Source organism: Halyomorpha halys, unplaced genomic scaffold (assembly GCF_000696795.3).
Source record: "Halyomorpha halys isolate HHAL.00 unplaced genomic scaffold, Hhal_1.1 Scaffold909.1, whole genome shotgun sequence".
Lineage (NCBI taxonomy): Eukaryota > Metazoa > Arthropoda > Insecta > Hemiptera > Pentatomidae > Halyomorpha > Halyomorpha halys.
This window is the reverse complement of record NW_027111434.1, coordinates 95,348-117,363: the sequence shown is the minus strand read 5'-3', so window position 1 is coordinate 117,363 and position 22,016 is coordinate 95,348. Positions and strand designations below refer to the sequence as shown.

Genomic DNA, 22,016 nt, shown 5'->3' with positions numbered 1-22,016 from the left:
ACAGCAATAGTGAAGCATTGCCAGGTCTGCTAATGAGGAATAAAAATCAATGAGAATTAATCTAGAGAACAGCATCAAATATTATCATGTATATATCTTATAGCCCCATAGAATCCCTCCTTCCTCCAAAACTAATACAAATTGTAACAACCAAATGGCATTAATAAAATTTTACTCATTTAAAAAAAAAAACTTACAGGTAGGTTCTGTTTCATCTATTATTTCTTCTTTTATAGAAACACTAAACGTGCTCATACCTAAAAAATAAAAAAAAAAAAGTATGATTTAAGATAAAAGTATGATATACGAGGCATGTCCTAAAAAAAGAGTACTCAATTATTTTTATTTTTTAAAAAAATTACAGGACACTGGAGGTATATATGTTACTTATTTTTACAGGTTATCGGCTTCCCGTTACAACCCTATGAAGGTTGTAAGTGGTGACACAAGCTCTTTAATGACCCTGCATTCCCTTTCAGGAGAAGGAACATTATGACATCACACATCTCAGACTTGGTGGGATTTATTGACTTATTCAAGACTTGATATACAAAGAAACTGAAAATAAAAGAGGACTTTTGGTACTAAAGTCCTCCTATGCAGGAGACCCCCCCATCCAAAACCCCTCAGTGCTGCCAATGTATGAAAAAAAAATTACACAGCAGTACTCTTACTTTCTAGAAATGCCTCATATATCGCTTTTTCTATGGATTGGAAACAATTAAATACCAAAATATGGAAGGATAGAGGATCATCTTTCGAAATTTCTAACCATTGCCATATAAGAAATTTTAAATTTGTTTTTGCAATACACTAATCACTTAAACTCAAAACTTATTAATATATATGTATGGTCAGGAGACATTTAATTTTTTTTAAAATATATTTATTAAAATCTACAACTGTATTAACTATAAAATACAACTGGGATATGTAATATGAATTATATTATAATGGCATTACACAGACTTGTGGAGAATTTAGCCATTAGTAGAATACTAGTAAAATTTCTATATTTGAAGGTTTCAAGGCCATTTTCTCTACATACATCTAAGAGGATTATCACAGATAGAATAGAAATCAAGGTTAGAAAAAGGGATTTTGGTGGTTAGAGAGTTTATTATGGAAGGATTGATTTCTGGTACAAGCCATGTTGGCAACATTTAGAACATTATGGTCATTATGGACTTTGAGGCGAAGTAAGAAGCGTTGAGGTTTTGGATTGTAAGGATTGGATGTGATTGTTTACAATTTTTGAATTTATACAATGGAATTAGTGGTGTTGCAAAGCTCAACTTTGTAAGTCCAAATAGGCCTTTTTATAGTCATTAGTATTTTGTAATTAATTGGAAGTTTAGACCTTATTTCTAGTAAGTGTTCTAATAGAACCAGCAGTTCTCTGTATTTTCAGTCTTGTATGACGATTCCAAGTTAGTCGTTTGTCCAGGATCTGTTTGACAGGGATAAGTGGAGTATTAATAAAGGATACACAAGAGCAGGAAGTCATAAGTTCACAATGAATGGTAAGGGTGCTTTAATGGGTTTATTTTAATCCTCTAGTTCTGACACCATTCTTTTGGGATAGGTGAGTTTGGAATACGATTGGTGGGTCATTATTCATTGATAAAACACATTGTTTCATCACTTACGTGGACAAGGACAGTATTATGATGTAAGATGTATATTTTGTAAAGGATGGGTCCAAGTATACTATCCTGAGGTACATCAGCAGACTGAGAAAAGAGTGATGAATAGGCAATAGTGATTCACTTTGAATAATCAGTCAATGAGATAGGGACAGATAATGAGAAAATATGTAAGGGATAGGAGTTTACAAATTTTTATAGCAATTCTAGTTCTGAGATTCTTTCAAAAGCCTGTTATTTACTAATAGATTTTAAAAAGTAAATGCTAATTGATTCTATATAATAAATCCAGAATAGAAATGTCAGTTGAGTGAATGAGTAAACCATAAGTAACTTTATGTTATTTAATTAATTATATCACTGGTTCAGTTCACATTATTCAAACTATTTCATCAATAATATATTCAAATGACTGTTAAAAGTTAACACACTCAAACTAAAAAATGGTAGCTTATCAGATATTTAACAAAGCATAGCGTCCAAAATTATTTAAATAGACCATTATATTCACAAAAAGTAAATATAGGAAATGCATAACAACTCACAGGATTTAAGTACTATAATAATTTGATAATTATTTCATAAAATTTAAAAACATAAAACATTGTCTGAATGTAAAAATATGTTTTTGATAAATGAACATCCAATTTACAACAAATGAATTGAAGTGAACCTTACGTTATGAACCTCAAGTTTTTGATCATTTATAAATTAAAATTGCATGATAGGTAGTTCCAGTGAGCTAAAGAGCTGTTTATGAATTCCTTGTGGGAAATCTAAAATCTAACATTATCATAGAATGAGGAGGTTCCACTGACACATCAGTATCAATGATAATACATTGAATTTAAAAAAAAGATGTACAGAAAAAAATCACACATCTAACTAAATTTACACACCCAAGGATCATTACTAGAAACTAGTAATAAACCATGATAATAAAAACTATGATTCTCTTACCGATTCCATCCATTGCAATTCAATATCTATTTAAAATTCTTTGGATTATTTTTTAAGTGTTTACCACAAACTGCAAGGATTAAATCAATGCAAAGGATTTTATTTTATAATTTTAAAAAGAAAATACAGTGTAATTTATTGCAATAAAAAGTAGTACAATACAAGTCGATTTCGCTGATATAATGGTGCATAAATTAATTTATTTGTCTAATTGTTTATATTTATACGATAAATAAATTTAAGTAGCCTGATAAACTTATTGATATAAAGCTAAACATTAACAATATAAACATGAGAGGTTACACATAGCCAGTGTTGCCAGAATGGCTTTTACAATATGAAGCGAAGTAGAGTTGGGCAAAAATTAGCTATAACTAAAACTAATAGCTAAAATTGCAATGGATGCGACCCTTATTCATGAATGAACCATTAATAAATAAATATTGTATCTATGACAACTTTAGCTATTAGATTCAACTATAGCTAATTTTTTCCCTATCTGTGAAGCGAGGATTATTGCAGTGCAGCACCCCCCCTCCTTTCGGAAAAAAACATCATTTAACATTAGCATTGTAGGAATGAATTGTAGAGTAAGTCGATGTAGATAATGTGATTATGTATATGTGAGTAAATCCGCGAATAGATCAGATTAGTACGCGAATAGACTTAAAATTATACCTGACATGGTATCTCAATTCCTTATATATAAAAATAGATAATTTAGTAATTAATTGTTGATCAGAATTGTAATTAATCAATAAAATTGGAGATAATATACCTGCCCAACCATATTTTTATTGTTGTGGATTATAACCTGACACCATAAACTGTGTATATTGGAACTTAGGCCCGACCTTCGCTGAAAAAGATGATAAAACTAACTCTGAATAAAATCTTTTCATATACAGAACCCTTCCTTCCATTTTCATTCTTTCTGATGTTTTATTGTAACTAATTTTTAATTTTACTGTTACTATACAAATACTTCTATTTTTGATTCTCTTTTAAATACTGAATATTTTGTATCTTGGGCGCAATCTGCGGGGGCCAGGAGAGGGCAGTAGCAAAAAAAAATCATCAATTTTTTTTTAAAATAAAGTACTGCAGCAATTATATACTTATTATATATATAATTTTCTTAAAATTTTGGTTTCATTCGCCTTTTCCGAGCTGAAATTCCACAACCTGATTGACTATGACTTGTCCCTCGCCCCTAGTTTTGATCCTGGATACACCCTTAATTTGATGATTCATAGTAAAAGGAAGATTCACTTCAAGAAACTGTTTCAGTGTTCTTATATGGTAGATACGTCCCTATTGAATTCCATTTCAATTTACAATTGAATGGAAATTCCAATTCAATCACCAAGAAATTCCATTTCTTATTTGTTTATTCTTCAATTCTATCTCTATTCTTTCATTTATGGTGCTGAAGTAAAAAATCGAGCTTTTCCTATTTTCTCTTTTTATTTAAATTGTTTTGATTAATGCTTTCAGAAAAGGGTGAACTTAAACTTTGGAGTTACTCACTCTGTTTGCGGCGAGCTATTGGCAGATGAATACGATGGTGACAAACCTTGAGCCTCTTGATTCTGTTGTGATTGATTTGTGACCCTGAGCATATGAAGATTTAGCTACACTTTTGCCAAACCGTAGCAAATTTACGTATACACAAGCGTGAGGACTGGTTGTTTAAGTTGGCTTGAATTTTTTTGGCACAAATCAAAACGCGCTTGTGCTGCATATACACGTTTGTGTTCAGTTAGAATTGTTTTTGAACTTCCAACAGATAAATATTTGTGATCTTTGTGTTTTAATTAACTTAAGAATTTCCTTAACTTAGAAAACTTACAAGAAGTCTCAGTTTCATATGATTTTTCTGTTTTTATAGAAACACAAGATGTACTAGTATCTTTAACAAAAAAAGAGAAATGAAAATTAAATGATGTAGACCTAAATAGTTTTATTCTAAACTACAGTACATATTAACTTTTTGTGTAGACTGAAACCAAAAAAATTTGAAGGATCGAAGAACACCATCATTTGACATACAGTTGTTTCCTTTTCCATATATGTAACAAATATATGCTGTTTTTGTTATAAACTGAGGACATAATCTCATAAATTGAGGCATTATGTTTTTTTTAACATAGTAATTGAAAAAATAAAAACTTTTATAATAATAATAACACCTACTACAAACAATCCACTTTACTCTTAACAGTTTATTTTAATCCTCCAACATTTCGGCCTAAGGCCATTATCAAGGACACAACCTCGATTATTGACTTGTCACAATTCATTTAAAACTGTCTTCCTTTTGCAGGCTAATTGCCCTTGTCATATAATAAACCACACAAACGCAATACAAAAACTATCCTTTAAAAAGTTTTTCTCCTTCTCCACTAACAACATCAATAATACTACTAATGTTCGAAACATTGGAGGATTAAAAAAAAACTGGATCATTGTAGTTGGTGTTATTATTAATACAAACCACTCAGAAACAATTAATTAACATATTAAATTAGTAATCTAACTTTTATAATGTTAAGATTTTCATTAATTACAACATTTTACATACAATGAGGAATCACTTAGCATAAGTTAATACCATTAATATTCTTTTAACAATACGAATTTCTAATTTTTTTTTTCTATCGATGAAATCTATCTAAAATATATGAAACAGCTCTAAATAAGTTTGTGACACCAGAAACTTCATTCATTAACAATTCACACTAAATGTTAGATAATATGTTGTAGAACAGAGTATCTCAATAATTAATGTCCAATGACAACTGGAGCTCAGAGGACAAATCATTTGATTGGTGCAAGGAAAAAACAATCAGTCTATTCAGGATCTAATTTGAGTTATGAGTGCAATCTATCAAAGTTTAATGATAGATTTTTATGCTACTATGCAATCATTTGATAAAATTAACACAGTCCTTGGTACTGCAAAGAAATAGATAGCTTGCTTTATTTGATTGAATAAAATCAATAAAATATGACTTTGATCATTTATCTACTGTTACCTTCATTTACTATTAGATTTTAAAATTTAGATACTGATTGCTTGTAAATTTTAAATCTGGAATAGATATGTTTGTTGGGTGAATGAATAAAATATATAATTCTTTATGTTATTTCATTAATTTTACCAGTATTTGAGTTCATATTGTAGGTCATTATTAGTACAAATATTGGGTCATCAGAGATATGAATATTGGAAATAAGATACAACAAACAATATGGATGTGTAAATAGATAATGATTATAGAATAAAGAAATGATATTGTAGTCTTATAACATAAAACAGATATACGGAGAAATAGCAATATCATATAAATAATATAAATAAATGTATCAAAGGTCACAAGCATAATAAACTGTGGTTAGAATAAATAAGAGCATTGTAGTTAGAGGAATGGTTCATGGTAATAGTGGATAGTTTTAAAGTTATATGAGGAGATGGTTGGAAGGTGCGGTCAAAATATAACACAAACAAGTTGAAATAACTTATTAGTGTTATATTTTGACCACACCCCCAACCATCTTCTCCTCGTGTAATTTATCAATCTCTCATCATTTTAAAATTATAGAATAGACATTAGTGGATAAAAGTAAGTGATATAACTTTATAGATGTCAGATATGACTATGCATAATAAATATTACATGCCGTATTATGCCTCCATTTTTAGCCCTTATACAATTGGTATGAAACAGTTTGTGATTCAGTATAAAATGCTGAAATTAATATTTAATTCAAATGATTCCCAGAAAGCCTCTGGAATAATAAATCATTAAGTTTTAGAAAGTCAATTAAAATATTTATATCAATGTTTTGTTTAAAAAATACCAAAAGGAAAAAAAAAAGTAGTTCCTCAGTCTCTAAAGCATTTTAAACTAAATTATTTGTTGACCATTAAGATGTTTTAAATAGGTTACCTCTATAATAACTAAATATGTGAAACACATAACAAATCATGTGAATATAACTATAATAGATAAATAGATAATAATTTGAAATGAAAAATTGCTTTGAAAATTGTTAACACATAAAATGTTTTAAATTTAATCAAATGTTTTTAATAAATTAATATACAGTTTACAAAAAAATCCATTCATACATCATCAAATTTTTGGTGATGTATGAATGGAAAAAAGGCAAATTTAAATAGTGTGATGGTATTCTACTGAATTAAACAATTGTTCGTAAGCTACTTGAGTGGAATCTGAAGTCTGACACAGCGACAGACTTAGAATAGGCTCCTTCAGGATATCTCAATCAATAATCTTGCATTGAAAATAAAAAAATGAACAAAGAAAATAATAAATCGAATTCATCATAAAATCTTATTCAAGGATCATTAACATAAACTAGTAATTTATTAGGATAATAAAAACGTTTTTTCTCTTACCAATTCCATCCTTAGCAGTTTAATATTTTGCTAAAACGCTGAAAATTTTGTTTATAAATGCCATAAAAACCACAGGGTTTGAGCTAATAAAAAAAAAGGTTTTTATTTTATGTTAAAAAAAAACAAAATTTGTGAAATAATTACTGATTAACTGATAATTGTATATAAATTAATTTATTTGTTTAATATGTAATATTTAACTAACAATAAATTTAAGTAACCTGGTATATTTATTATTATTTAGCTAAATAACATTCACATATTTTTCCTGCATTTGATAAATTAAACTTACAAGCTAATAAATAAGAGAAGCAAAATGTTTTTAATACTTTGTGTTACTGAATATTTCATTTTTCATATTTTAATGTTATCTACATTACTTTCAACATAAAACAAAATCTTTGGCAACCTTGCTGTTGAAATAAAACTGTTATCTTCTCCATTGTTATGCTTTAAAATAAAATGGATTAAAAGATAATGAAAGAGTTTAAAACTGTGCTAGTACAAATCAGAATTTATAGAATTCTATGATTATTAATTACTTGGGTGGGACATCCTCTTAATATTATTTAAGGACTTTTACCACTGTTAATTCTACTAAAGTGCTTCTGTAATAATAGTTTAATTGAGAAAAAAAAATCAAAATTTTGTTGACTGAAAAAAATTAAGTTTAAGGATAATTTTTTAAGCCATTGATGATAGTTGGCTCCTTTGCATATTCCAATAGCAGATATTATTTTTTTAAAAATAAACTAAAGAAATGGAGGAATGGAGAAATAAAATCAAAATGCCTTACAAATCCATAGACATCTTTTCCTATAAAGAATAAAATATGAAATCTCCCACATCATAATTTACAATTTGATAATAAACATAATCTTCATGACTACAATAACATTGTATTGAATTATGTAACCATAAAATAAGAAAAAATAAGTTTAAATAATTAATAATGCAATTTTATTTTTATTATAGACCTGTTCATAACATATATATATTTCAAGGTGGAGGATTAAATATTGAAAGAAAAAGAAATATATTTTTAAAATATGATTAAAAAATAAGGGGCTGGTTGGTTCCTAGAAGAGGGGAATACTCACTCCATCTTTTTATAAAAAGATTCAAATCAGTGGTTAATTAAACTTTTTGAAAACCATCAATTTTAAAATAATGAGCAACAAAATAAAATTAAAACTTTAAATTATGTCTCTATTGTTAAATAACGCTGTTTTTATTGTTCTATTTCCACTATTTTTGAAATTCAAATAATTATCAACTTGGAGTAGTTAGGATAGATGGCACTAGAGATCGCTAGTGAGGACACAGCTGATATCCATTATCTTCTGTTCGTTAGTTCATTCAAACAGTACATTGGCGGACACCGTCGGGCTAAGGTCGGAAATAACTCGTATCCACGTGTTCATTGATAAATTTTGTTAGGTCCTAAGTTTAGGCGTTAAATATAGAAATATTTATTTTTTTACACTAAAAAAAATGAATGATACTGAACTTCTTGCTGATGGCCTTACTGGAAAGGAGATATTTGGAAATGGTGATGGTTTGACATATAATGATTTCATTATTTTGCCAGGATACATAGATTTCACTGCAGATGAGGTAGATTTAACTTCTAATTTGACCAAGAAAATTTCCCTCAAAGCACCATTAGTATCATCGCCAATGGATACGGTCACCGAATCTGACATGGCCATTGCTATGGCCCTTTGTGGAGGAATCGGTATCATTCATCACAATTGTACACCAGAATATCAGGCCAATGAAGTACTTAAAGTTAAGAAATACAAGCATGGATTCATAAGGGACCCTGTTGTGCTCTCTCCAAAACACACTGTTGCTGATGTGTTCGAAGCGAAAAAAAAGCACGGTTTTTGTGGTTTTCCAATAACAGAAAATGGTAAACTTGGAGGTAAGTTGTGTGGTATTCTAACATCCAGAGATATTGATTTTCTCGAAGGGTCTAATATTAAAGACCTTACCGTGGAGAAGGTCATGACAAAGTTAGAACACATTGTCAGTGCAGAATCAGGAGTTACTTTAAAAAAAGCTAACCAGATTTTAGAAGAGTCGAAAAAAGGTAAGTTGCCTATTTTGAATGGAAATGGTGAGCTTGTAGCATTAATAGCACGTACTGACTTAAAGAAATCAAGAGACTACCCTCATGCTTCCAAGGATGAAAACAAGCAGCTTTTAGTTGGTGCTGCTATCGGTACACGCATTGAAGATCAGAAACGCCTGGAAATTTTAGTCACTGCTGGTGTGGATGTTGTTGTTTTAGACTCCTCGCAGGGTAATTCTATTTTCCAAATAAAGATGGTGGAGCATATAAAGAACAAATACCCTGACCTACAAGTGATTGGTGGAAATGTCGTTACTGTTGCTCAAGCTAAGAATCTAATTGATGCTGGCGTTGATGGACTGAGGGTTGGTATGGGTAGCGGATCTATTTGTATCACGCAAGAAGTAATGGCTGTAGGAAGACCACAGGCTACTGCTGTATACAAGGTGTCAGAATATGCCCAAAGGTTTGGCGTTCCGGTCATTGCTGATGGAGGGATTCAGTATATTGGTCATGTAATAAAAGCACTTGCGCTTGGAGCCTCTACCGTAATGATGGGTTCAATGTTAGCTGGCACTTCTGAAGCTCCAGGAGAATATTTTTATTCAGATGGTGTCAGGCTAAAGAAATATCGTGGTATGGGCAGTTTAGAAGCCATGAATCGTAAAGATGCATCAGGGAGCGCAATGAATAGATACTTTCACAGCGAAATGGACAAAGTCAAAGTTGCCCAAGGTGTTAGTGGTTCGATAGTTGATAAAGGTTCCGTTTTGCAATTCTTACCGTATATTAAAACCGGAATCAGACACAGTTGTCAAGATATTGGAGCTCAGAGTCTTTCTTCCCTCAGGACCATGATGTATTCTGGAAATCTCAAGTTCGAAAGAAGAACTCATGCAGCTCAAAGTGAGGGAAGCCCACATAGTTTATTTTCCTATGATAAATGTTTGTTTTAACTATCTGAATTTTTATAACAAGAAAGTTGGACAGTATTAGTTTGTCTTACAATGTTTTATACTTTTTAAAAATGTACATAATTTATTTACATACAATCATTATGTTATAGAAATGAAATTTAATAATTCTGATTTGTTATAGATAGTATTTTATATAAATTAATTTTCAAATATGATAGACAAATAATTTGTAAAAAGTGCCTTTAAAGTGTTATAAATTAAATTATATAGATATATTTTTAATACAGAACAATGAAATTTATTGAAGTAATTCTGACCTTTTAATTATTTCACAAATATCTTGTCTAATATTATAAATTTAATATATTTTTATTTATGTTCTGGCATTATGAAACTAAGCTTATCAAATTACTATATTGCCCATTTGTAATGTTTGAATTATTGTGCAATTCATTAATTAGTTTGTCCATTTTTCTTTTTTTTAATACTTGACCGAATAGCTACCATAATTAGTGCATTTGGATTTTATAAAACCCATTTTTGCTCTGTATATTAATAATGTCAATTGCATTTATTAATCTATTTTGTATACTTTACTCACTTCATTTGAGAATTTTTCTTATAAATTCTTTTAAATGACAGAAAAATAAAATTAAATATCAAAACAATTTTTTTTTATTGAAAAAAAAATGATATTCAATTTATTTTTGCTTATGTCAATTTTTGAAAACAGAGATCTTTATTTTTAACTTTTGTTTTAAAACAACAAAGAAACATTTACATTTTCATTTTTGTTTTCTTTATAAATAAATGTTTTGTTTTTAAAACATATTTTACCAAACCTATTGTTTTAATATAATAAAAAAATACTTGTCTCATAAACACTTTTTTTTTACCTTGTTTTTTCTCTTTCTTTAATTCTTAGTATGATATTTTAATTTTGGATAAGATTTTTTCTGGAAAAAAAAAATGTAATTGTTATATTACATAATAACTAAATGTATGTTGAGGGTATTTCACTGCATACTATAAAAGTATGCTGCATATTTTAAGACTTTTTACTGCATATATATCTAGTTTAAGGAGGTGAAACTGATCCTAGTTAAACTCGACTTCCTTGAAATTCTTGTTTCATATTACCTTGTCCTCTCCCTGAATAATTGAATAGAATCTTTCGAGTTATGTAATCATTATCATCGAGTTATATAATCTGTACAGGTAAATTTTGTTGAACATTTAATTAATGACACCTTAATCTTTTTGTATTTTTTGAACTTTTATTTTTAAACATTACAAAATTCATTAATTGTTTTTTTTTAAACTTTAAAGTTTACTAGTTGTATGAACTTGATATATCTTGTATAATTATAAGGATCTTATTAATAGCAGTTAAATCAACAGTTAAAAAAGTATTTATATTTTTATAATGCTAATATAACCTTGAAATATTTAATAAATATTATTACCATCAAAACTTCTTATCTTGGAATTTTCAAATTAGATTTAAACATTTCTTATATTTATTTTAAATTCAACTTAAAAGAATTTAAAATATTAAACTACAAATTTCATAGAAAAATTATGATTTCTATTCTTGGTTATTTACTAAGAAGTTTATTTTTTATGTATTTTAATGATTATGTTTTTAAAAATTTTGTTATGTATCTTAAAGATTTGTCCTCTGAAGTTTTTTTACAAAAACATCTTTGTATCTTATAACAGTTTACAGGTTATATAATCCCTTATAACTGACACTATCCATTTTTTTAATTTAATTTTCGAACCATTGTTACAAGGAAAAAAATGTGTTTTTATAAAATAAATTCCACCATCTTCGCTTTAACATTAAAATTATGATTTTTATTTGACCCATCAAAGCTTTTTTAAGAATAAAATCAAATCATTTTGTTGAATTTTCAGTGAAAATACGTGATTACTTTTAAGTAATAATGTGCATATTTGTTTATATATACGGCTTCAGGTAATTTATAACGTCTAATATTAAGAAAACCTATCATAAAAAAATATTATAGTTTTTTTTCCTCTCTAATTCACAATTCATTAATAAGAAAGAGTAAATGATGATAACTATATCAGTATATATCTACTGTATAAATACTATTACTATATCAGAAGTATCATTCTGATGGATTGTTAAATGAAATAAACTGGAAAATTGATTTTTATTCTGGAACACTTGTTCTCCTAAGAACAACAATATGGACAATTTGAGCAGCATTTCACTGGTTGCACTATGAGAATTTATACAAAATTAAATAAAACAATAATAATTATATAAATAAAATAAAAACATGAAATCAAAAAAAGAGATGCATATTCATGAATATTGATAATCAAGGAGGTGGATACATAATTGCTGTTTGAATCATTTTAAAAATAAGCTCTACAAATAATTGAAAAGGATTTTTCAAAGAAAGTAGTTCTATGAGAAAGGTTGTACAAATCGGTAGTTTGAGATCTTGTATTCAACTAGTGAGTGGATAAACACGGGGTGAGGAGTTCAATATAGGTTTTTTGGTCTTTAAGAATTTGAATACAAATGTATTAAGAAGGTATTGTCTTCAAATTTTGGGATAGAACCAACTTTGGAAAAAAAGTTGAGCTCGGAATAAAAGTGAGGAGGAATCTTATGGAGCAGTTCATTTATCTTTTCAGTTTCATTTTGTGTTAAACAAATCGTCCTATATAAACTAAGCATCCATAGTCAAAGTGGTAATTTACTCATTAGGCATTAAAGGAGAAAATTTAATAATATTCATTGTACTTAGTTGTAACTTTAAAAAAATTTACCTTTCTTGTGTCCAAACTAAGTTTTTAGTTAGAATTTTTTATAACAATATTATTAATTTTGAATTTGATATTAAAAAAAAACCTTTGTTTTATTTCATTTAGATTTCACTTAAAAAGACATATAACTAGAAGAAATATTGGATGAACGAAATAGCCATTTAACCTTTCATTGGTCGCTGTATGAGAATTTCTCTGACGTTAATAATTTTTTTCGGGTCTAGGAGCTGCTAGAGGGAGACTGTGGTTCCCATCTTCCTGGAATCTGTAGTTCACAGTCTCTTCCTTCTATATGTCGCCCCCTAAACCACTCTAGCAGCTCTGAGTAAGTGTCCAGCCCTCTTTCCCTTACAATATACGCTTCTCATGAGACATTATCTCGTGTGCGACTGAGGGTGCTAATATTCAAGTTGTGAGGATTTTTCTCATGTGCACCAAGTGTATTTAATCCATAAAATGTTTTTTTCTCGAACAAAAATTAGCAAAAATAGGGAAATGCATGTTTCAAGAGGCAAGAACTTCATGAGATACGTATTATTTACTATCAATTGTATTTCGATACAACAAGTTTATGTTAGGGTGGTCCTTATAACAAAAATTTCTCTTTTTATGTTTTCATTTCAATACTGCACCACACCCACTATTTGGAGGAATTTAGTGTATTTGTTCCAGGAGAGTGAATAAAAAAACCAAAAAGAATTGCCACTAGTGTAAAAGACCAATATGTCCCCGTCATAAGGTTGTTGTTGTTGTCTGGGGCTTAAGGGCGTAAAACCCTGAGGTCATCAACGCCCATGGGCCCCCCTTAACCTTGCGCAGAGGCAATATCGTAACCAATGAAGGTCTACTGAGGTGCGATTATTGCTAGTTGAAAACTTTTACCCGTCATAAGGTATTCAGTGGCACTAGTTGTGCACATAGAACACCTAGAGCACTGAAGAGATTTCTTCAGACTAAGCATTTTTTTTTTTTTAAATTAGTGTTATGTTCTTATAATATGAAAAATCTGTATTTTGATTCTTTTTATAACTTCATCTGTCTCAAAATATTATTTTATGCGTATTACTACTTTATAATTATGTTTGTTTTTTAAAATTTTTTAAAACTAGTTTTCTCTTGTATCAAAATATTTTTTTTTTGTTAGGCTTGAACAAACCTAATCTAAATCAAAATGTTATATTTTAAAAAATGCGCTCAAGAGCTCTAAATTAGAAATGTGAGAAAAAGTCTCACACACGGCCATCCGTGATAAAATCGACCTAGCGACTGATAACGGGTTAAATGGATTTAAACATATTTAGTGGAATGCAACTAATGTTAAAAGAATACATTTTTTATTTTTTATAATTTCAATTCAGCTCTCCAATACATGCAACCAAAGCAGCATCTAGCAAAGAATATGTTACATTTAATTCATTGTTTTTGCGAGAAGATAACTTTTAGGTACATTTTATCTGATTATGTTTTTTTTTCTCTCTTTGAACCTTTTATTATAGATTATTGTATTTGTAAAAAAAATTCTAATGAATCTACAGAATGTTTTGACAAGTGCGTCTCAGAAGATGAAAACATTCTAAGGAGGTAAAGAACGATTCTATCACTGCAATATTGTACAATTACACACAAAATGAAATATATCATGGCTATAAATAATAAATTTTTAATAAACACAAAATTTATAACAAAATGTACGTCAAGAAGAACCGCTCATATATGTGTAATTAGACTAGCTTAAGATCCAAAATAAAATACAATTAATTAATTTATATATTGTAGATATAAATGCCCTGAGAAGAAAAAAATTACATCAGTAAATAAAAAATTGAGTATAAAAAACATTTAAAATATATTATCACAAATACTGTCACGAATTGAATAATTAATAACAGATTTTGATATTGTGGCTAGGGTAAAGACGAAAATGTTTGAAACAGGCTGAAACGTTACAGAAATTTGGAATGTATGTATAAATAGAATAAAACAGTGATAATTTTTTTTTTTTATTATCATATAATTTTACATTAAATATGTTGATATAATGTGGCTCTAAAGGTTCTTTCTTTAGTATTTTTGATTCACATCTTATAAAAAAAACTGACAACTAAAATAAATTTGTTTGTTATAACAATACAATGCAAATTATAAATTCATAATCAATATTTTTTTTTAAAGCACAATAATTTACATACAATGACTGTTTTTTAAGTTTAAAAAATACAATATAAATTAAGTATTGTCATAAATTGTTATTTTTGATAAAATTAAATTTGATTTAATAAAATTGAAAAATCTAATCAAATTTATTTTTTATTTAAAACTTTACCATTGCCTAAATATACAGATAAAAAATAATTTAAATAGGCCATGTTATAAATAAAATAATGATAATTCATAAATTCCTAAACTAAAATAAAAATATATGTATGAGGCGTTCAGTTGCAAAACAGGTTAACTGAAATATTTGATGAATTGAAGTTGTTGTGTGTCATCGGATTTTTTTTAGGCTGATTTAATAAATGGTTGAAAGAATCTTAAGAAATTTGTTTTTGTTAGACAATAATGTTAATATTAAGTTATGATAAGTGATTCCTGGTTGAGAATAAAAAAAGTAATTAAAAAAAAATTTAACACTGTAAAAGTTTTTGTTTTGTCAGTTAACACGTTTTACGACCAAGCCATTTCATCAATAAACATTATTTTTTTTTTTGCTTAAGTCCTCCATCTGAGGACCTATACAGTTATTTTTTATTGCTGAAAATAATAAAGTTAAATAGATGATCATAAAATAACAAATATTTATTAAAATATGGAGAGTATATATAAATTAATAGTTTTCTAATCTGAACTAAGAATGCTATTTAATTAGTTCATAACAAAATTTATAAATAAACTTAGCTAACACGGTAACTGAAACATTGAACAATTAAATTCAATTATTTTTAAAGCATATATTTAATATTAATAAAATTTAAGTATTTAAAACGAGTTTTTAAATAAGCAGTAGTATCGAACTAGTAATAAGTAATTAAAATAAAGGATCACAGCAAAAATTGCTGTATTTAAAAAGTTTTAAAATACTATTTTTTCGATTACCAATCCCATACACCACTGATTTTTTGATTCCATGATTGAAGTGCTAAGAGTGAAGGATTACTACTCTCTTCTTCTTCACTGTATTCTTCATCACTGTAAAAATCTCCATCATACATTACAATTTCATCTTCTAGTTCTTCTTCTGAAAGTTGACTGAGTATTTCAGCAGGTCCTGATTTTGGACGCCTTGGTGAATTCGACATTGTTACGAGAGTTTCCATCAGTTTATCAAAAGAACTCCTAACCTCTTCAGTATCATCTTTTTCTGCTTTTGCAACATACTCTTCCTTCAGTTTACCTATTGGTTTAGTAAGTTTTTAAATATGACTCATTACTAACTATGGGTTGTAAAATCAAAATTACTTTGATTGCAAAATTATATGTAAATTATGTCTAAAATGAGTTTGCCTGTAGGGAGGGGGTTGTGCACCCTCTTCACCATAGCCCCACCTACCAGGAGGTTATGGCAGTCTATAACAAAACGTTTTTATTAACAAATGCTGTTATCGTTTGTTATTAGTGATGAGATAAAGGCAGAGAAAGAGAACATTTATATAAAATGTATTCCTTATTTACAAGAAAAATATATGGATGAATTTGGCGAAAACAATTTTCGGTGAAAGGGCTTTGGTTTGGTGGTAGAGGAACCATCCCTCTTGCAACAAGTAATTTTTTGGAGGAGCTGGATGTGGAAAAGAGCCAGTTTCAGAACTAAAACTCTCTCATCCCTTTCAAGATTGTCGATTGTCTGACTGACTAGTATGCTGTGTACTAGCAACTCAACCCAGTCAAGCAGCTGCTCACAATTAGTTTTTTCGAGTTCCTTCTCCTACAATTCTTCCTATTTATTAATTTTTTTTTTTTAATTTACACCTTACGGGAAAGGAAGTCCAGTTGACTCAATGGAGAGAAGATAGAAGAGTGGGGGGATGGCGGGAGAACGTTTGGCACTGTGCACCCTTCCCCCTCCTTTACTCACAGGCAAACTCATCTTAGATGTACTATACTTTCTGATAGTAGCAGATAGCAGTAGTAAAAAAATATTAACAAATCAGGCTTACTTTAAAAAAATATTTTAAACATAGTGAACTGTTCCATTTAATTTTCCTTCAAAGTTCTTTGGAAGATGTTTCGTCAGGGCCATCTTTAATCTAGAGGGAGTACTTTGGGATTTCTGGACCCTACAAATTATATTCTCAACAACTTTGGGTAGTATATTGTAATATTTCAAAGGTGAAAAACTTTTAAAATAATGAATTATTTCTTCAAAGTAAATTTTTGTTTGTACATCTGTTTTTAACGTTATCAGTAATAAGCCGATCTATCTTTCTTGACTTTATCGTACTTCTCAGTACATTTTTTATTAGTTTTAATTTACCGAGTTTGGGGGGATGAGGGGAGCTATAAATTGAGGGGCCCTTAGCATGGGCCAATTGGGCTCTAAGATTTTAAAGATGACACTGCATTTTGTACCCTTTTCCAAGAGCATAGATTGAGAAAGAGTCTCAAAGTTATTTACACCAGGTATATTGAACATTCTAAAAAAAATATTGCATAGTTCATTACTTATACTTTATTTTAGTTGTTTTGTTATAGCGTAATTTCTAAAAAATGTCTACACTTTATTATTATAAAACAAAACTGTTAATTTTGCATAATAAAAAAAAACAAACTTAAATTAATGTTAAATTTGTAGTAGTAACAGTAAAGGTCATAATCGACTCAGACAAAAAAATCAGAGAAGTATGTAGGAGGTATTTTAATTACCTGAGTGATTAGCAATGGTAATTAAATAAAGAAAAACAGAGTTCAAGAACTGCATAAGTCATGCCTTTCCGTCTCAAGGAGCAACGATGGAAATAATCTGTTGTGGGTTGGATCCGACCCTGACCTTACCATTAGTGGGTCAAAGATGAATATATCTAATTTTATATATATAATTATTTTTAAACTAAGATAATTATTTTCTGTTTTACTGTAGCCATAAGTCAGTTCTGTAGCTGTTAATAAGCCCTGTGGGTCAGGATCACTCCAACACAGAATCACTATTAATAGGATAATAATCTGGTGGTAGGGTCTGGATTTGAACAAATCACCTCCTTGCGTAACCGTTGGTCTAGTAACAGTACTTCCTTACAAAATAATTAATTAATATATAATTACCTAGAAGTTTTAAGAGTGAAGGTGCGTCCATATGCTCCATAGCTTCAGAGAGGTAGGAGTCTCCAGCAGTCTTCAACATTGTAGATTCTTTATCTCTAAGCAGAATTTCAACAGCTAAACTGGGATCAACAGTTCTTTTTAGTCTTGGTAGAATTTTCTTTTGGATGTGTGCCATCTGGAAGTTATTAGAGATCCATATTGTTCCTAAACAAGATAAAAATATATAATTAGGTGAAAGAAAAAGAACTGCTGTGTTATGATTTTATTGAAAGTTTTTATAGAAAAAAAATCCCTTTGACACTGATGATCATTCAGTAAAGATTAAACTGAATGATTTGTAGTCATCTTATAGGGACTATTATGTTGTGGGACAAAAAAAGTGTCCAATCTCAAGGTTTCAGCCATCAATAACTTTACTCACAGTGTAATAGATGGCCATTGTCATACATTTTAATATTATGAATTAATTTATCTTATTTATTTATTATATTTTTTTTAGGTTGTATAATCCATTTCTATATAAATGAATAAATAAGTATAGTATTAAATGCAAACATATTGAATAAATAACATAACATAAAAAGTATACAAATGTTACCAGTTGTGTTATGGTCAAAATTACTTCAATCTGATATTTAAGATAATTATCTGTAGACAAGATTAGAACCCACATCAATTAGTAAGTAATATAGATAATGGAGATTAGTAATAAACAAATTGAAAAAATAAAATTAATTTTCATTTCTTGATTATTATTCTAATGATGTGCATATAGTTGACCATAGATTCAATATGAGAACAAGGTTGGGGTGTGATCTGTAGAGTAGTAATGTATACAAATAAATTAAACTAATTTTATTTTATACGTGCTGACATTTCAGCTTAAATGATGATTTGTTTATATTCTTCATCAGGGCTAAAAACAAAACAAGTAATTAAGAAGATAACAAATAATACTATGAGAAGGTGATGCAGGAATTGTAAACATTTGTACAAAATAATATTTTTTAGATGCATTAGAAAATGAAAAAATAAAATAATAATAATGAAAGCAGAAAATAATATTTAAAACAAACAGTGCTCGTTGTAAATAATGAAAAAAAATTAACTAATATAATGAGTATAAAAATAAATGATATACAGTATGTTATGAGCATGAAAGTAAATAGATAAATAATTAACAAAATAAAGAAGTGTTTTATAATTAAGTAGGTCCAGTATGCCAAAAATAAAATTCATGTGAAATTTTATTAAAATAGCTTCAACCATTTTTAAGAAAAAGGGATCTTTGTTAAAGTTTTTAAAGATATCCATAGTGACTCCCTGAAGAAACGTTGAACTTCATAGGAATTATTTAAAAAATTATGAATTGCTCTGGTGGAAGAATATGAAAATATCATTTAGAAAGTACTTCAAATCTTTACTAGATCTATATCATACCGGGATACAAGTTGTAATAAATGCAATACAAGAAAATACCCATTTATAATCATTTTGTATAAAAGTTTTAGAGTTTTAAATATTGTTAATTTATATAATTATATAATTAATGCAAATAGAAAAAAAGATAATAATTATATAGATAGATTATTATTGTAAGATTCCAAACAAAGCGTTCAGTTTCACAAACAACAATCAATAACCAAATAACTACTCATTATTTCCCAATAATTGAGAATTAAAACCACAAAATCTCATTAGTACAAATTGATCATAGAGATAGAGCTTCTATCTATAGTATATAGGTTTATATAATACAGGGTTAATAATTTCTTTGCTTCACTGAGTACTTAAAAAAAAAAATAAACAATTAAATTATTAGCATAGTAAATGCCTATCTTCTTTGCAACTGTCTAAAAAATGATTTGGATATTTTAAAAGTATCAACAAACAACTGATGACTAGTGCTTGGTATACCAATAATTTTTCTAGTGAGCCTAATGGAAAAATATGATGAATAAATAATTATTTCAAATATCTAAACATTTTTTAAATGAATAAAATACCATTTTCAGTCTTAATTTTATTAAATAAAAACTATACACCTATTAAAAAACCTTTGAACAGGAAAAAAATTTTGCTGGAACGAGTTTTACAAAATATTATTATAAAAAATCTCAATTGCACTACCAAGACAAAAATAATTACAAAACAAATGCTTTACATAAATTAAGTCAAAATATTTAGCCATTGATATTATTAAATAATTTAAATTAAATTATAATTATAACCACTACATTATTAACTTATACAAATCATGAATTATTTTTGAGATCATATAACAGAGGTTGCACATTTATAACAATTGAGTATGAAATATCGAGTGTTACTTAAATATATGATTGTATAATTAAATTAAGTAAATGAAATATAATATTGAGGCTCAATAGAATTATGTGGAGAACCTTTCAAAGTAAAAAGTTCATGATTAAAAAAATATGACAGATGACAATAAATGACACCAATGATGTTACAGTAAATTCTAAAAATTTCACAGAATACTTAAGGAAAATTAAAAAAAAAAAATATTGAAATAGTATTTTTTTAAAAAAAGTATGATTATTTAATAAACATTTACCTGCTTCTGCTTCAGGTAGCCAGTGAGGAGTATTCAGCAATATAAGAAAGACAAGTTTGAAGTTCTGCATGTTAATTTTGTCAAAGAATTGGACTAGTAGTCAAAGTAAAGTGGACTATGCACCTTCAAATCCTGTTAGAACTCTAAACCAAGTCTAATTTATTTCCTAATAGTTCAAATAAATTTTAATATCATTCACTATGGAATTTAAAACCTGGGTTTGCAGTATTTATCTCTAGCCCAAAAATGAATTCCAAAAAAAAAACAGTCAGTAACTAAAAATATTTCTCTATATAATTCACACAAATATTGATGATGAAATTATAATAAAATGTGTTAAAATATACAAAAGTTTTTAATTAATGTTAAGAAATGCGTTTTGCATGTGTGAAAAACTTTTCAATACAAAATTGTAGGTATTGACATAGCTGCCAACTGTACTGTTTTCAGTGAAATATTATTTTTTCTAATAAAGATATGCGTACGCTTTCACAGAACCTTTAATTAATTTGTTTAAACTGTACTTTCCAATTATTTAGTAAAAAACATAAAATAATTATTAAACGAAATTTGATAGAATTAAAAACTGCAAACTGAATATATCGTCTGCAGGAACATAAGAGGGATCGAGAAGAGTGTCACCCCTCCTCCTCGACAATTTGAAAATACGAAAATTTGGGAAATTTTATAATCTAGTTCATTCTTCGAAAATTGTAGTGAAACATTATTCAAAAAGATAATTGTACGGAATTCTGTTTATAAACGATATTTAGAGAAGACAGTATATCTAAAATAAAAGGGCAAACTTCAGAAGAGGGCAAGTCATCTCACAGTCCAAGAAATAATGCACCAACCCACTTACATCACGGGAATCTACTCACGTTCTAGAGGGTCAGTACCAGAACTGCGGCAGCCCATAGACACATGTGACGGAAGACGGATCACTGGCCAGTGGGAGACTTCAACGCCAGACACATTCTATGGCATAACACTTCAGCGAACCTGGCGGCAAGACAGATAGTAAAAACTGTCTTTACGGGCACACATACTTTCCGCCATTTTGGGACAGGCTTCTCGTCGACAATAGACCTGATGACTAGACAACCTCATCATGTCACCGTCCGGTGACCTATCAAGTACACGGGGGCAACTCTGAGCCAACGGCTGAACCAGGAGGCCGACTGGAGCCGATTCAAAGAGGAGGTCTGCCATAGGCTGGAAACTGTACCATCACTGCGCTCTGTGGAAGAAGTGGACAACTACATCGACCACTTCACGGCAGCCATAAGGGGTATTCATGATTTGAGAGTCTGTTACTTGGTCTGTTAAATGGAGAATGACGTCACAC

At 28.7% G+C, this 22,016-nt stretch overlaps 3 protein-coding genes and 1 pseudogene across 4 annotated transcripts in view; 2 read left to right on the top strand and 2 right to left on the bottom strand.

The window, feature by feature from the left end:
* LOC106687041 (zinc finger protein 711) overlaps window positions 1-2,862 on the bottom strand; it is a gene marked incomplete in the record, with an annotated part of 16,631 nt that extends 13,769 nt beyond the window's left edge. The window contains 2 exon segments of the mRNA XM_024363659.2: window positions 198-257; window positions 2,607-2,862. Of these exon segments, the coding sequence (XP_024219427.2) occupies window positions 198-257; window positions 2,607-2,619 (73 nt within the window).
* A 5,541-nt stretch (window positions 2,863-8,403) lies between these two features.
* Window positions 8,404-10,753, top strand: LOC106687043 (inosine-5'-monophosphate dehydrogenase). Its single transcript, XM_014430707.3, has one exon. It carries the CDS (start codon window positions 8,527-8,529, stop codon window positions 10,063-10,065), a length of 1,539 nt encoding a protein of 512 aa, XP_014286193.1. The 5' UTR covers window positions 8,404-8,526; the 3' UTR covers window positions 10,066-10,753.
* Window positions 10,754-13,641: 2,888 nt separating this feature from the next.
* On the top strand, window positions 13,642-13,722 carry LOC112211621 (U4 spliceosomal RNA; annotated as a pseudogene).
* A 1,221-nt stretch (window positions 13,723-14,943) lies between these two features.
* LOC106687036 (uncharacterized) lies at window positions 14,944-21,845 on the bottom strand. 2 transcript variants are annotated; one of them, XM_014430696.3, is made up of 4 exons: window positions 21,550-21,845; window positions 20,669-20,811; window positions 18,091-18,294; window positions 14,944-16,225 (listed from the first exon to the last, which is right to left on the bottom strand). In XM_014430696.3, the coding sequence occupies exons 2-4, from the start codon at window positions 20,736-20,738 to the stop codon at window positions 15,924-15,926; spliced, it is 576 nt and encodes a 191-aa protein (XP_014286182.1). In that variant the 5' UTR covers window positions 20,739-20,811; window positions 21,550-21,845; the 3' UTR covers window positions 14,944-15,923. The 2 variants fall into 2 exon arrangements, with proteins under 2 accessions (XP_014286182.1, XP_014286181.1); XM_014430695.3 differs by having other exon boundaries at window positions 20,669-21,845.
* Window positions 21,846-22,016: the final 171 nt, after the last annotated feature.

What these genes read in the sequence shown, in the direction of transcription:
- LOC106687043 (XM_014430707.3), top strand. Translation starts at nt 8,527, where the DNA reads ATGAATGATACTGAACTTCTTGCTGATGGCCTTACTGGAAAGGAGATA.
- LOC106687036 (XM_014430695.3), bottom strand. Translation starts at nt 20,738, where the DNA reads ATGCAGAACTTCAAACTTGTCTTTCTTATATTGCTGAATACTCCTCAC. An exon ending in GCTACCTGAAGCAGAAGCAG is followed by an intron (nt 18,295 to 20,668) that starts GTAAATGTTTAT and finishes TATCTTGTTTAG; the next exon opens with GAACAATATGGATCTCTAAT. An exon ending in TTCACTCTTAAAACTTCTAG is followed by an intron (nt 16,226 to 18,090) that starts GTAATTATATAT and finishes CTAAACCAATAG; the next exon opens with GTAAACTGAAGGAAGAGTAT.